General features: G+C 33.2%; 2 protein-coding genes across 4 annotated transcripts; one reads left to right on the top strand and one right to left on the bottom strand.

Moving 5' to 3' along the window:
• The first annotated feature begins 1,059 nt into the window (after window positions 1-1,059).
• Window positions 1,060-8,730, top strand: LOC105121428 (rop guanine nucleotide exchange factor 14-like). 3 transcript variants are annotated; one of them, XM_011020059.1, is made up of 8 exons: window positions 1,060-1,490; window positions 2,628-2,865; window positions 5,616-6,008; window positions 6,614-6,768; window positions 6,859-6,933; window positions 7,021-7,290; window positions 7,684-8,031; window positions 8,110-8,730. In XM_011020059.1, the coding sequence occupies exons 2-8, from the start codon at window positions 2,790-2,792 to the stop codon at window positions 8,497-8,499; spliced, it is 1,707 nt and encodes a 568-aa protein (XP_011018361.1). In that variant the 5' UTR covers window positions 1,060-1,490; window positions 2,628-2,789; the 3' UTR covers window positions 8,500-8,730. The 3 variants fall into 3 exon arrangements, with proteins under 3 accessions (XP_011018361.1, XP_011018364.1, XP_011018363.1); XM_011020062.1 differs by lacking the exons at window positions 1,060-1,490; window positions 2,628-2,865 and adding an exon at window positions 2,888-4,165; XM_011020061.1 differs by lacking the exons at window positions 1,060-1,490; window positions 2,628-2,865 and adding an exon at window positions 4,210-4,501.
• Window positions 8,731-9,708: 978 nt separating this feature from the next.
• Window positions 9,709-11,449, bottom strand: LOC105121663 (methanol O-anthraniloyltransferase-like). Its single transcript, XM_011020392.1, has 2 exons — window positions 10,988-11,449; window positions 9,709-10,632 (listed from the first exon to the last, which is right to left on the bottom strand). Exons 1-2 carry the CDS (start codon window positions 11,447-11,449, stop codon window positions 9,709-9,711), a joined length of 1,386 nt encoding a protein of 461 aa, XP_011018694.1.
• Between the last annotated feature and the right edge of the window lie 4,889 nt (window positions 11,450-16,338).

A 16,338-nucleotide genomic window follows, 5' to 3' on the forward strand; every position in this document is an offset into this window, starting at 1 on the left:
TTTGATTTTTTTTCTTCATGTTTCCAAGATTTTTTTATTTAGTTCATATATTATTATTCTTTATTTTATCATCTAATTAAAATGGAATTAATTTATTTGATTCAGTTAAATTTATAATTTGAATTATAATTTTTTTAAAAAAATATGTTTATAATAACTAAATATTATTTTTTATGTAAAACAAATTAAATCCTTAACATAACACGGTCCACAACTAATTGGTTGCTATTTACTGGATAACAAATAAAAAAAGAAAAAAGAAAAACAGTAGTGGTAAATAAAAAAAAAACAAAAGTAACCCCTACTGATGGCTTCCTACTATGAAGGTTAAACTATATTTTAGCTCCTGCTAGATATTCAACAAAGCTTCACTTTGGTCCCTCATAATTAAATTTCTAAATATCAATCCTACAATTTTCCAAAATTTCAAAAGGCATTTGCTCCCTCCATGCCTTCCCTAACTTTTTTCTCCCAAAACCCCATATACCTAATAGTATTTCAAAAAAAATAAAAATCCTTAAAGGTAAAATAGTTAAAATAAATAAATCAAAGATTGGTTATGCCATTAGCCGTTGTAAAAAAAAAAAAAAATCACCCTAAAACCTTTAAAACCTATAAATTTAATATTAATAAACTTGGTTGAAGTAGAATTCTTAAGAATCAAAGGGAATTATAATCTAGGTGGACATAATGATACACACCCACGTAAATAAAAATTACACGAAAAATAAAAAAGTATAATATATTCACTACATAAAAACTTCAATTAAAAAAAATTCTCTGAGATCTATTTTGAAAGGTAAAAGAATCATAATTAATAATTATTTATAAATTATATAAAAAATAAAAATAAAAATAAAAAATCAATTTAAATATTTGTTTTTTAAATAGAAAACACAAATGAAAATATTTTTTAAAATTAAACACAAATAAAAAAATAAAAAATTTCCCTATATATCAAATCCTTGCCTAGCACACAGCTTATTGTCAATTAATGTTGCTGTTGTCGAAATCAGGGTATGGTAGTCGTAGGAAATTGCAATTTACAGGTCCCACTTATCTTCAATCAATCAATGAAGGACGCGACTGGCCACTGGAGGAAGGAAAGGAGCTGCCTGGCTGCAGTGCAAACTGCAAAGTAAAGTCGCACTTTCTACCCCTTTCTCCCTCCCTCTCGTTACTATTTAATTAAATGCTTCAGTCTCCATTGGTCCTTACCGTTTCCTCTTTCTACAAGAGATTCCTGCCCTGGTTTTGAAGTCAAGAGTCACACAGTGATAGTGGCATGCCCTACTGTTCTGGACTGGGTTCTTACAAATACTAGCATGTGCAACATCCTTGGTGGGTGCATGTTTTGAGTGAAGTTACTCTCATATTACTGTAACGCTACTCGTATTTTCAAGAAAGAAGCCTCCCGTGGAACAAGCTCTGAAGAATTGCTTCTTGCTGCTCTCTTCCACAAGAATATTGCTCTTGAAACCTTCACAGAGGTACGTTTCTCTACCAACCCTTCACTTTTCTTTCATCCTCTCCTTTTCAAAGCCATTCGTTTTCTTGGTGGTAAAATCTTTAAGAATTCTTTTTTAATCCTTTTATATACCTACCTCATTCTGTATTTTGTGGTGGCTTATCTTCTTTTTTCATCTAAGGCATTGTTTGGTTCCCATCTAGGATTTTGAAGGAAACCTTTTTTGCACTTCTCTGGAGTTGATTTTATATATAAGAGCCAGAGGTATATAAAAAGTGCTTCCCAGATGGTAATCCAAAGATTTGATTTGGATTTGGATTTGGATTTGGTTTTGGGTCCTTCGGTTTGCTATGCCCATAGACTTTTGGGACAGTTTCTGTTTAAGATGCAACTGGTAACAGTGCAAGGAATCTATCTTAGGTCAGACATGGCAGTTTGTCTTCTTTTCTTAGACTTTTTGACTGCCAATCCAAAAAGGATTGCATAATCATCGCTAATTTACTTTTCAAGCTCTATTGCATCCAGGATTCATTTGAAAGTTGAAACTTTTTATTTTTCTCCCTTTCCTTCTTTCTTTTTCTTTTTTTTTTTAAAACCTCACCATCCATTTTACTCTCTGCCTAACAGTCCAAACACAACAACTGAGGCTTCGTTTTGTTTCTTGTGAAATGAAAGGAAGAAACAAAGAAGAGAAAAAAAGGGGATCTTTGCTTTCTCCTCTCTTTTTTGAATTTCGAAACTGTTTTAGAAATTAAAATGCCAAAAGGCATACGCTAAACAAAAGTTGTCCAAGAAAAGAAAAGAGTTTGCATATGTTTAGAACTAAAGCATCTAAAAACATCACTCATGCTATCAACATAAATGAAAATCACATTTATTACAATGAATTGATTAATTAGCATTTTCTTAAGAATTTCTATTTATACTTGCATTTCCCACCCACTTAAGTTTTTTAATAAATCATAATCTATTCTAGTCTACGCATTGTAAAGATCGTCATCTATTGTTTATTTATTTATAAAAAGTAAAAGTCGGCATCTTCATAGTACTAGTTGATGAATGAAAGTGGGTCATTAAGCCCGCTAAACACAATCACTTCTCTCGAGCACAAAAGTCTGTGAAAATGTCACAGTATGGTATTTGTTGTTTATTGATGCAGAGGTAGGGCCTTGTTTGAAGCTTTTTGGATTGGGTCCTTGATCATCTTGAGCACTTTTAAAAGGGTAGTTGATTTTGCATCCCGGCCAGCCAGAAAGGAAAGTTCAGTTTTATCCATAGGGATAAGAGAAAGAAAAGAAAAGAAACGTTACTGCAAGAAGAAATGATGATCTTGAGGAGAAGGCTCGCTTGCTGCACCAGGGACAGAGAGATTAGCCTCGACTTTGATAAACAAGAGAGTAAGGTTTATTTATTTTCTTCAGTAGTATTTTTAGCTGGTATCACTAGCGGTGCTTAAAAATTTGATTATCCTAGATTTGTGCTTTTTTTTTTTTTCATTTAAATCATGATGAACTTTAAGCTCAATTAGCTTCCACTTTTGTTTGTTATGCACGTTGGTGACATTACCCACCACATGGAGAGAAATACTTGAATACAAGATAATATCAATCAAGAGGGCATTATAGACTTGGACCGGACTTGCAGAACATGGTTCACGTTTTAGCTTAATGAATCAGTCAATGAGGCTGTTTATTTTGTTTCCTTTCTATGGTTATATTTTTGGGTTTTGGTTTAGGATCTTTATTGTTGTCGATGATGGTTGGTATAAAATTTAAAATAAAGAGATAGGGTTTATATCAGAAATGAAGGGGTCCCATAAAGGTAGCAGACCCCACCAGTCCTTTAAAGCTTGTAGATCGAAAGATGTCTTTCTACATGCATCAATGGTGTTTCTATTTAATTTTGAGCAGATCATTTATGATGCCTGTAGAAGAGAAGTGATGCTCTTGTTCCTCGGTTTATAAGCAGATAACACGTTATACACATTTCAAAAATTGATTTTCTCGACCATTACTATTACATTCTACCGTTGGATTTTCCTTTTTCTGTTTTAATTTCACTAGAAAAAGAACCATAATCTGTGGTTAAAGAGTGGATTTCTTGCTATGAAGAGGGCCAATTTAACGGTCCATTTCATGTGCAAAACCACATGGGGGATTTTATCTCATAATTTGAACTTTTAGGGTTCGTGTTCTTAACCTTTCTTGGGATGTCAGATGGTTTAGGAATATTGGTTTTAAAGTGTACAATAATCATAGATACTGTAAAAAGAAGTGGGAAGATAACTCTATGCCTCCATGGGACTGGCTGGGCTCTAACCAAATGTGCTGCTGCTTATTATTACGAGTATTACTGCTTTGATTGATACAAATTGTGGACCCGTAATAGGATACTCGTTTATGTGATTAGAGCTGCCATCCCCACCGAAGGAGACAATGAAGCAACTTGGTGGGGGACACGCCAATGTCCTTGTCTACTAGTCTACATCACTTTCTTGAAAAAATTGGTTTAATTTCTATTTGGATCTGCATCCACATGGGAATCCTCCTCCTCCACCTCCTCCTCCTCCTCCTCTTCTTTTTTCCCTTGGTTTTTGAATATCTGTACATGTATGTGTCTTATGGTACGTGGTATATTTTTGGATCTCCTGTGAACCCGGTCCACCAATCCTCCATATTTTGGTCTGCACTATGACAGGTAGCTATCAAGAGCATGTCTTCTTATCCTTGATTTTTTGTTGAAAGAAAAGCAGTTTGGATCTAATTGTCCATTGGGGTCTCATTCGAATGATTTCTGTGAAATTTCCTTTTGCCGTGGTCCATGTAATGATAACATAGGAAGCTTCTGGCATCTTTATTGTCAGTAAAATTTGGAAAACCTAATTTGAGAAATGATGTCCTCATTTCCAATTTATTTCCAATTACCTTTCTTACAAAATCGTTTTAAGCTAGAATTTGTTACAATATGAGACCAAGCCAAAAGTTCAATTTATTTTTTCTTTCTTTTCTTTTTTCAGAATGGTATGCACAAGAGGTACACCCTTCTTGCCTGCTTTTTTTAATGTATCATCCATATGTTCACATGTTTATGATGCAATTGTTATTGATGAGCAAAATAGCAGTCTTTATAAAGCTTAAAGCACATGCAATAACATATTATAATTCACTTGTGGTTCAATGATGAAATGTTTAACATTTCCAAGCATCAAGTACGGCCACCAAATCATGTAGCTGATACATTTCTTATTCATACCGACAAAGTTCTGACACCTGGCTGGTGGAGGCTGAACCCTTGACTTGTATCTAAGGGAAGACTAAAAATTAGGGACGATAATCAATATAAAAAGCACTTGGATCTGCATGTGCTGAAACCTATATTGCCAGAAACAGAGACAAATTTGACAACTTACCTGCCACACTCGTATGCCTAGAATTCAAGGTTTATTGCTGCTAGATCTTTAGTGGTTGAGAAAGAGATACGATTCATTATTTTAGCATACCACTTGATTTTTAGCGTAGCCACTTGTTTGGTATCGAGTGCCACTAACAGTCACAAAATGTGGTTAGTAGTTAAGCCATTTGAATTATGCCAAAATAAAAATGGAAGTAGCTTTGCAGAACTAGTGGCAGTATCAGAATTTCATGTGTGACTTCTGATAAGAGACTTGACCTTGGTTAAAGCCTGATATGCAAATGTGTCACCATGATTTATTGAAGCCTTATTTGGATTCTACTATGTTGTGAAGAAATGAACCAGATTTTGGATCTTAGGATTAATCTTGTAAATGGAATTTACTCGTGCTAAAAATTCTGGGCATTATCTATGTTGATTACATGTTTGGATGTATAAAAAATCCCATGATGAGGCCTGTACAATTTGTTTATTTCTGTAAAGTAGTAAATGCTGGCATGCTTGTGGAAACTCTTAACAATAATGTTATCCTTTGTACCAAGGAATTCATATTTCAACAAGAGTTTACCTTGTTTGAATTATTATTTGTTGGGTGCATTCTTAACATGTCCAAAACCAACAAGCTTGTGCAACCCACAAAAAGTGTTGATCTTTCGAAAGCTTCACTTCAGTTGTATGCTTTTCTTATTGATCAATGCATTTTAATGGAAAAACTATTTTGTAAAATGGATTTCAGGGATGATGACATATAATGGCCTTGAGAGTTGCATTATAAATAACCAGTCTTATGAAAATGAAAGCGGGACAAGTAGAGGAGAGGGTTGTGTAAGCGACTCCTTCGATGATGATGGTTGTTCAAGCTGTTCTTCCAGCAAAGATGCTTTTGGATCATTTTCATCTAAATGGTTGACAATGAAGAAGGATGAACATGGTTTGAATGATTGGGAGCTTGCTGGAAGCCCTCAACATTTTTATGATAAGGAGAAACCGTGTTACTCCATTCAATATTCAGATGTGGAGACAATGAAAGAAAAATTTGCAAAACTGTTACTGGGTGAAGACATCACAGGAGGGCGTAGTGGCCTCAGCACAGCATTGGCATTATCTAATGCTATAACAAATCTTGCAGGTATGATGAATCTCCTTTTGTTCAACCATGAGCTGGTTATGCTTTAGTTGCTCTCTGTAATCCTTATCATTTTATGAATTTTTTTTTCACATGATCCTGTTTCCCTATGACCAGTTAATGTTTAAGCATGCCATCTCTCTACGTGTTACAGTTGTGATTGACTAATGTACTTCATTGGGAAATAAGGAGTTATAGATGGAAAAATTGCAGATTAAAATGGGGATTTTATTCATTGAAGTCCTCAAATCAGTGAAAAGAAGAAGAAGATGCAATAATGCTGTTTTATGTAAACATAAAGTGTGAATGGATATAGTCTTAAGTTCTAGCACCAAAATTCACTTCATGATTTAAATGGGGATTTTATTCATTGAAGTCCTCAAATCAGTGAAAAGAAGAAGAAGATGCAATAATGCTGTTTTATGTAAACATAAAGTTTGAATGGATATAGTCTTAAGTTCTAGCACCAAAATTCACTTCATGATTTTTGGTTTCACTTAATCAGGCTTTGAATTTTGTCGTACTTTCCTCCTAAGTCTTGGATCATGTTTTGTGCATAATTTCTTTTTTCATTAACTAACCCTTTAAATGCTTTAAATGTGTTGTAGCCACTGTTTTCGGGGAGCTATGGAAATTGGAGCCATTGCCTGAAGAAAGAAAGACCAAATGGCAAAGAGAAATGGACTGGTTGCTTTCTCCTACAAACTACATGGTTGAGTTAGTTCCTGCTAAGCAAAATTGTGCCAATGGTCGGATGCTAGAGGTATTCTTTGTCATTTCGGAACTTTAAAGAATAAAATAATGTTTTTTATTAACTGGTGAGATATATAATTATCCCTTGATGTTGAAGCAGATAATGACACCAAAAGCCCGTGCAGACATCCATGTGAATCTTCCAGCACTTCAGAAGTTGGACTCTATGCTTATTGTAGGTGATCTCTTAATTCCTAAAATTGAGATTCATTTACAGAGATAATATTCATGCTAGTTGCATTGAATTTTCAATTTCTGACAGGACACACTGGATGCAATGGTGAATACTGAGTTTTGGTACTCAGAAGTAGGCAGCCGGGCAGAAGGAAGAACCAAGAGCGCAAAGCAGAGCAAGAGGTGGTGGCTTCCATTGCCACAAGTATCAGCAACTGGGCTTTCTGACTCAGCAAGAAAGAAATTACTCAATCAGAGTACGGTGGTGTATCAAGTATTCAAGGCTGCCAAATCTGTCAATGAAACTATTTTGCTTGAAATGCCTGTGCCGACTATTATCAAGGATGCACTACCAAAGGTAAGATTGGTCTATCTATTTCATAATAAGTGAAATTTAAGCTTGAAGATACCTTCAGCTGGTGGAAAATGAAAACAGATCCTGTCAGAATTTAATTTCAGCTCATTTGAGCAGAAGAAAACCTGTTACTGTCAGTTTTGTCACAAAATCTACTTATCCAGGCTTGTTATTTTTGGTTTTTTGATCATGCTATGAATGGCTGCCAAACATGAAGTAAAGGGAAACATGAACATGTTTACGTGGGAATTCTGTTTTGAGCTAGTCAACCTTTGACACTTACCTTGTTCAGGGATAGTTCAGGTTTTCCACTATGAATGAGAGAGTTGCAGATTTAGTTTTTGAATGCTGCCTTCCTAGTGGCATTTGCTATAACTTCTGCTGTCCTTATTACAGTCTGGAAAAGCAAACCTTGGTGAGGAACTGTACAAGGTGTTGACTGCAGATTCAAACACAGCTGAGGAAATGCTCAATTCTCTTGATTTAAAATCAGAACACAGTGCTCTTGAGGCTGTTAACAAGTTAGAAGCTGCCATATTTGCATGGAAAGAGAGAGTTACTGCGCAAGTCAGTGGTAGATCTCCAGTTCGAACATCATGGTCCTTTGTTAAGGACCCAGTGTCAGAGTTTGACAAGATGGAGTCACTGTTGGACTGTGCGGAATCCCTTCTACAGCTGCTAAAGAGCAGATATCCTAACCTTCCTCAAACATTTCTTGATTCTACAAAAGTCCAATATGGCAAGGTGAGCTCCATTTCTTGATTGGAAAAATCACTTCTTGGCTGGAAAAAAAGTGTATGATTGTGGTTGCTATTTCTGTAGGACGTGGGACATGCAATCTTGGAAGCATATTCACGGGTTCTTGGAAACGTGGCATTCAGTATTCTGTCTAGGATAGCAGACGTTATGCAAGAAGATTCATTGACCAATCCCAGTTCTCCTGCGGCCACTTTTTGCTTTCCAGGACTAAATTCATTGGGGTACGTGGAGACTCCAGTTCATGGGCTTCATGTCCCACACTCACTTATCATCGATGAGATGAATAACGTGGATGGAAAGTACCGCGAATCCAACGCCAGTCATATTTCTGATCAGGAACTCTCATACAGCGAAGCCAGAACAAGCTCGGCAATTGCAACACCAAGTCGAAGTCGAGTATGGTGCATTGGTGGGGATGCTTGTAGAAGTCTGTCCCCTACAAATTCTCCATAAAAAGAAAGAAGCTGTGGTATTTAAATGCAGGCTATTGTAAATGGTGTTGCTTGCTGTAATGTTCGCTGAGAATAGTATGAGCGATGCTTGATTCTGCCTGATGTATTAAAATCATTTAGTATATGAAGGAAATCAATCAAATATTGGTTTGGCTAATGTGAATTGGTATGAAAAGACGGCAGCGTATTATACGGATGATCATAGTTTCTACCTAAATTGATAAATCTTTTTTGTATTTTAAACATGTGTAATTGTTCTTCTGACTTTCCTAGGATTTATAATTATTATTTAAAAAATGATAAACTGGTTATGCAATTAGAGAATTATTTTTTTAACAAATATGAGTGCTAAATTAGACTTGAAACTTGCTTCAAAGAAGGAACTTTAATTTTTTTTCTATATTTTCTTATTTTATTTTGATAGCAAGAAGGAAAATTATCTTAAGAGAACTACGCAATTTCTACTTGTAATTGTATTTATCCTTGACGACTTTTCTAAGAGGTCTTTCTCATGAAAATTTAACTATCGGATCCATTCCATTTATGATCGATATTATTCATTTCAACTTATCTCCAGAAAGAATATCATTATTTAATTATAGAAAAACACCAGAATACTTAATTACCATGATCTCTTTGTAATCTGTAAATGTTCGGACTGATTAGCTTGAATCCTGCAGGAACTATGAGGTCCTTGCCAATGTGGATTTCCACAGTTCTGTGATTCTCAAAGATAGGAGAAGCTGTTGGGTGCCATCTGAGCACTGCGACTGAAACTTTACATTCCAATTTAACATTGATTTAAAAAGATTCTCTAGGCGACAATCGATTTGGAAAAAATGCAAATTATGAGCTCGAGCAAATCCTATGGTCCTCAAACGGACATCATAATTTAAAGTATTGGTGTCTCCCTGGTCGTCAATCCAGGCATAGAATACTGGGCAGTTTTTATCATGCAGTTGCTCTTTGGGCTGCAGCCCTGTGTGGTATGTGCTCTATTCTGGTACGTAGCGGCATTGACAAGTTTAGAAATGCACAACACTCTTGACATTACACACTCATATGATGGATAAATTATTATCATGTGGGATTTAATAAGTAAATTCTTATCATAAACTTCTGCTATCATCAGTTTTTGGTTTTGAAATTTATGTTTACAAAAATACGTTTCTATCTCCATCTAGATTGCAGTCTGTCACTTGCAATCACCTCAAAGCATGGATATGATGATTGCATGCTTCTTGTCACCTGTAACATGCATAGGCCGTTCCCCAGTAAATTTTGCCAACTCCTTTTCAAACCTATCCATGGCTTGCAATGGCAAAGACACTTGTATCAGAATCCCATCCTCTCCTGTGCTCTTTTTGAACCGCACACAGAAACTCGTGTTTGGAGCAGCTTTAGCTACACCAGCGTACACAGGTTTTCCCCACCCAAAATCAATTTCTCTAAATGGGACACGCGATGAATCTGCGACTATGAAGTGCCCAGCTGTTGAATAATGAGGTCGTCCCTTGATCACCATGTAGTCCGCTACTGAACGCATATACTCTTCTGACATTTGGGTCTTAATCTTTCTGACCAGCTCAAGTGCATAACCTAATGGGTTCTTACACACTAGTTCAGCTTTGGAAATTGCAGACGGCATGGCATATGCATTACCATAGTATCCAGGAGGCAGTTTTATGCCTCGCTTACCGCCCGCGCCGACCATGTATGATACACGAAGCATCTCGTTAGGTTTGTGCTCAGTTGCAATTGTGCGACATTTCCATATACAAGCTATGAGTACCTCAAACGTGGAACTTGATTGAAGGTGAGAAGGAAGGTGTTTTCTAATGCAATTGATCTCTTGGAAGCCAAAGAAGAAGGATTTATCGATCAAGTCGGCGTGGGTGTCCATGGTTGCTCCGGTGCCAACAGTGGTGTCATACTCACGGTGGACGCATGTTACTCGAGGAGGGTCTCGTGCATTCAAGATCTCTCGTTTCCATACAGGGCGATAAGATGGTTCATTGGCACCTCTTGCTATTTCTCCAATTGTGTTCAAGAAATAGAATATCCCAAGTGCATCAGTAATGGTGTGATTCACTCGTGTTGCAACGATGAATCCTCCACATGTCAGTCTGGTCACCTAGAACAACAACGATAATTGTTTTTTCAATGTTAATGATAATTATCTGACCATCTGATGAGCTGATTGATTTGTCTTTACGTTGATAACGTTGTTCTTTTATGTAGTACAAAACCCAATAAACCTTCCAAGGATCCTCCCCATTTTTTTTTCCACCAAATTGTTTAATAAATCAGATGATATATACTTAAACGATCTCCAAATCCAAGATTTAGATTAAAAGAAGCAAGTTTGGGATTTGAACTTGCAATCGTAATTTAAATGCGGTGTTACTAGCTACTCTAGTTGCTTTCCCATTTAGAGAAATGCTTTGAAAAAAATAATAAAAACAAGCTGATTATATGTGCGTACTGACCTGAATCAGCATCAAAGGGCACCCGATGATACCTGATGAGCCTGGAATATCATAAAGAAAATGTTCAAGGTAAGGACAAGGTGGCTGAATTGCATCTCCAAGATGTTCAAGGGTGATGTCTGCAACAGCTTCAATAAACAAGACCCCTAATTCCCCTGTACAATCCACCATAAGCTTCCTGCTATCCCCTTCCTTGAGCCTACCAGCTAATGGATAGTAATACACCAGTGCATGAGCTAGTGCATCTCTAATGACCTTCACAGGGTCAGGGTAGGTCTCATTCCCACCTTTCTTATTAGTATTACGAAAGAATGCTATAAAAGGCATATGGAAACGAAGGCCTTCCTGATCATCTAAATCAGAGAGTTGTTTTACTTCACTTGGAGTTGGTTTCGCAGGCAGAATCAGCCGAGGCTCCTGCCGTCTCACCGTAAAGCTTGCCTGAGAGGAAGGTTGGGCCATTTTCATGCATGCAGCACAAGACTAGCTTTGAAATTAAGACCAACGAAGTAATGAAAAAACTAATGAGAGAGGTGCTTAATTTGGCTACCGAGAGAGACGGCTTAAATAGATACCCAAAGTCAGAAGCATAGAAATTTCTGCGTCTGTATATTATTATTTTTTGACTGTTTCCCTTCAAGTTTTGCTGCTATATAGATAGCCATTGAATTCAAGAATTGTGTACCTATGCTTCTAAAATAAGCTCTGTTAATTTGAAGGGGATATTTGCAGTAAAAGAATCCAATCAAGGAGAAATTAATCGTACTTTTGGTGTTTGTGTACACTTCGGTGTAAGGAGAAAGTTACCCATTAAAACTGGAAAGGAGTAAGAACACGCAACATTCAAGTGGCTGGTTAAGCCCATGTGAAACGAGGAGACTCGCTATCCATTGAAAGTGAGAAAATAAAATAAAATAAAAATGGCTGTCTCAACCGTTATCATCCCTGTCTATCTCCTTCCACATCACTCGCTAATCAATGCAATCAAACTCCTGTGTAAGTTTAAATACATTAAATCCTAGAAGACTTTAGCAATTAATAGTTAATTACGTAGGTCTAAATACTGAAAGTAACAGCATACATGCAATATTAAATAAGTTAACTTAAGAAACTAATTATACTTTAAATCAACAACCTAATAATTAAAAAAATTAACATCTATTATAATAAACATTTGTCAAGTTGGACGATGATAATATTGGTTCTTTTTTGTACGTGAACTAAATAAATTAGTTAATATTAATTTATTTTAATAATATTCTTAAATTATTATTAATGTTTTACAGAAATTTAAATTCCTCCATATTTATTGAAATTTTCAACTTAACAATAAAAACAATAAAACTAATAAAATATAAAACATATCTATTAAATAAATTATTATTTATTTCATTACAAAAAATCTAAATTACAAAATTAATATTAATTTCATCAAATTAAAAATAAATATAAATTTTTTAAACCTCAAACAAACATTAACATGTATAAATTATATATTTATACAATAAAGTTTTATAGAAAAAAACAATAAAACAAGCAAACACACAAATAAATTACATATACTATATTAAAATACAAAAAAATATATATTTAAAAATGAGTTAAAACAAAAAATTGATAGTTTTGCTTCCTTCATCTAGAGAGGCTTAAAAAAATTCAGCCAAAATAGAAATTAAATGTTGAGATGACCACATTTATGATGATGAGATTTTGATTTGTGATAAAACAAGGGATTTTACTGTTATTTATAGAAAAAAATAAAAGAAAAAGAAGAAATAAGGAAGGGAAATGGAGTAATCGCTCTTTAAGTCATAATTTAAATATTACCAAGTGATTTATCAACGGATATTAATGACAGACTTATTTCATCAATAATACTGACATCATTTTTTTATCTTTTTATTTTTTTTTACTATTATAATTTTATTAGAATACACAAACGGAGAATTTATGTCACTATATACCTAGGAACACAACGAGATAATATTATGTCAGTAAATTTCATGGTTATTTATTGATAAAAGTGTTTTTGTTTGTATTTTTATTTATATTTATTAATTTTTTAATAATGAAATAAGATCTATTTTATACAACATGATTCAACATTTTTTTTTCACTCATTTTCTTTCCGTTAAACTCAACTCAACTCTGCTATATATATATATATATGAATCGTGCGCTTGAGTTGGCAGAAGCTGCAGCAGAGTAAAATTGAATAAAATATTATTGAATCATGTTATATGAGTTGAGTTTTCTCATAGGCCAACTCAAGCGCACCATTCATATATACATATACATATGTATAAAACTCAACTCATATAATATAATTCAATGCACCATTCATATATACATATACATTTGTATAAAACTCAACTCATATAATATGATTCAATAATATTTTATTTAATTTTTTGGCCTATGAGAAAACTCAACTCATGTAACATGATTCAATAATATTTTATTTAATTTTTTGGCCTATGAGAAAACTCAACTCATGTAACATGATTCAATAATATTTTATTTAATTTTTTGGCCTATGAGAAAACTCAACTCATGTAACATGATTCAATAATATTTTATCCACTTTTTTGACCTTTGAAAAAACTCAACTCATATAACATGATTCAATATTATTTTATTTAATTTTTTTACCTTTTAAAAAAACTCACATGATTCAATAATATTTTATTCAATTTTACTCTGCTGCAGCTTCTGCCAACTCAAGCGCACGATTCTTTACCAACTTCTTCTTTGCTCGTGCTCTGTAATGAATGATGCAGGTTGCTTGACAGCGTGCACAGTCAACTTTGACAACTTCCTTCATCGTCGCCCTGGGTTGCTAGGCCTGCGTGGCGTGTTTCGCAGATAGATGGCGTCTAATTTCGTTTTTCAACAGGAAAAATCAAGCATTTTAAGAGGAATGATGTTAGTTTTGAAATCCTGTCTGGTATTGATTCGGTTAAGAAACTGAATCTAAAATTTGATGGATCAATTTAAAAAATTAAAAATTTAATATTTTATATAAAAAAATTAAAAAAATTTAATATGAATATAGACTATACACATAGTAAATAATAAAGTTTTAAAAAATATTTTTTAAAAAATTTATCTTACTTTGAAAAAACATAATTTTTTTTACAAATATAAAATATATATATGAAAGGATTTCAAATTTCACATTAAAAAATATTATGTTATTCTTTTAAGTTAAAGTATTTAAACCAAAAAAAATTTATTTTATATTTAAAAAAACATAAATTTTTTACATTAAAAATGTGAAAAAACTCTTCTATTTTAGTTTATTTCTTATTATTATAAACTGTAAAATAAAATTTATGCATTTATAATTTTTTTGAATAAAAAACTAAAATAATTATTTTAATGAATGGAAATAAAAACCTGCATGTAGCTTAGATAATTAATCAAGTTATTGACTATAATTGTATGAAATGGATGGGGAATATAAAAAAATACACTTATTATATATATTTATTTATATTGCTTTGGATATAAATAATTAAATAAATCATTTACTTACTAATAAAAAAAACATTAATAAGACAGTCACAAATATTAAATCCCGAGCTCCTTCCCTTACATTACTCTCTTCACTCCCTCTCGCTGTTTGTCTATCTAAAAGGATAAAGAGAAGAAAAGAAAAATTCAGAGCTATGTTAGAGAATTCATCTGTTTTTTAAGAAGATTTACGAGAAAAAATTGATTTGATTCAATTTAACTGATCAAATCTGAACCATCAGATCCCACCTTCACCAGTGATCGTCATGTCCTTAGCAACCACTATTTGATCTCTTCCTCTCCTCGCCTTCATTTCCCTCCTTGTCTCTCCCGCTCTTGCCTTTTACGTAGATCACAAGGTAAACAAAAGATTTGATAGCTCAAACCCTATTTGCCCTATTTTGTTTTGTTTTGACTCAGGTGTACTTCTTTAAGTCAGTTGTAACTCACAAATCTTGTTATTTAAGTTATATGTGTTTTATTCTTGAGTTTGACTCATATCTGTTAATTTTTGTGGGATTTAAATGTTAGGTTGATTGGTGTTCATGAATTAAGTTTTGATTTTGTAAATGGCAGTTTATGCATTACAAATGTCAGGTCTTGTCCGGGTTTGTCTAGGTGTCCCGGATCACGGGTCAACCTACCTAGTCGACTGGGTCTTGTTATTTTTTTTAATATTTATCAGTTTTTTTTCTAATCTGGACTGTCTAGCCACTAGATCAACCTATCAGGCTGGTCTAAATTTAATAACTATAGAAAAAATACATTAAGAGATTGGGTGTTCCGACTAAAAGGAAAAATCATGAGTTTTAGAAACTAGCTCGTATCCTGTAATTTTGTTGTTTAGAGAATGAGGAAGAAACACTATATATACATACTATACTAACTGATTTAATTTAATAACTAATTATATAGAAAATCATCAACTTAATAATTAGAAGATTAACTCTGAACGTCTATACGGGAAATTACGAAATTTCAACAAGTCTTCCTTCCAGAATGTCCATGGATTGATGTATAGGGGAGAAAACGGAGGGGCTCCTGGAAAAGGCTTGTGGATCAAGATGGTTGCTCATTGGAGTTGGAATCAAGGCTATTAACACATTATAACTTGGAAAAGACTTGGAAGAACAGTGATGCAGGCATAGGCGGAGGAATGTAGAAGGCTGAGGTGGGCTGTAGCCTAGGTAGAAAAATAAATCAGTATTTAAAATTTTAATTTACACATGATAAATGCAATGTAGTAATTAATAAGTTCTAAAAAAAAAATTTAGAGCTCTAATGGGTTTAAATTATTATTTTTAAATGTATTCTCATAAAAAAAACTCCAAGTTAGCATTAATATTCCCATATAATATTATTTAGAATTATAAAATAATTCTTAATAAATAACCAAAACACAGAACTTAATAAAAATCTAGTTAAAATATTAAATTTATTTATTTATTTTTTATATAAATAATCTATCTTTTATCTAATAAATTGATAAGAATATCTTAATGAAAAAATAATAAAATTATATTCTTTCCTTTATCTTTAGTATTTTAAAAAATATAAATTTATTTTAGATTTTACTTACATAGACTAAAAGATTTTAGTCAATATATATTATGGTATTAAAAGAAAGATGTTATTAAATATATTAATCTTAATTTGATTAAAATTTAAAAAACTAACTAGTTTTCTCGTGACATTCATTAACTAAATCTTGTTAATATATTTATTAAAATTTAATTATTTTATACAGTAATTTATGAGCTTTTACAATAAATTCTCTTATAAAATATGAAAGATAAATATTAATCAGGAAGATAAAATTATTATTAGCAAATAAC

This window comes from Populus euphratica, unplaced genomic scaffold (genome assembly GCF_000495115.2).
Source record: "Populus euphratica unplaced genomic scaffold, PopEup_1.0 scaffold25.1, whole genome shotgun sequence".
Taxonomy (NCBI): Eukaryota; Viridiplantae; Streptophyta; class Magnoliopsida; order Malpighiales; family Salicaceae; genus Populus; species Populus euphratica.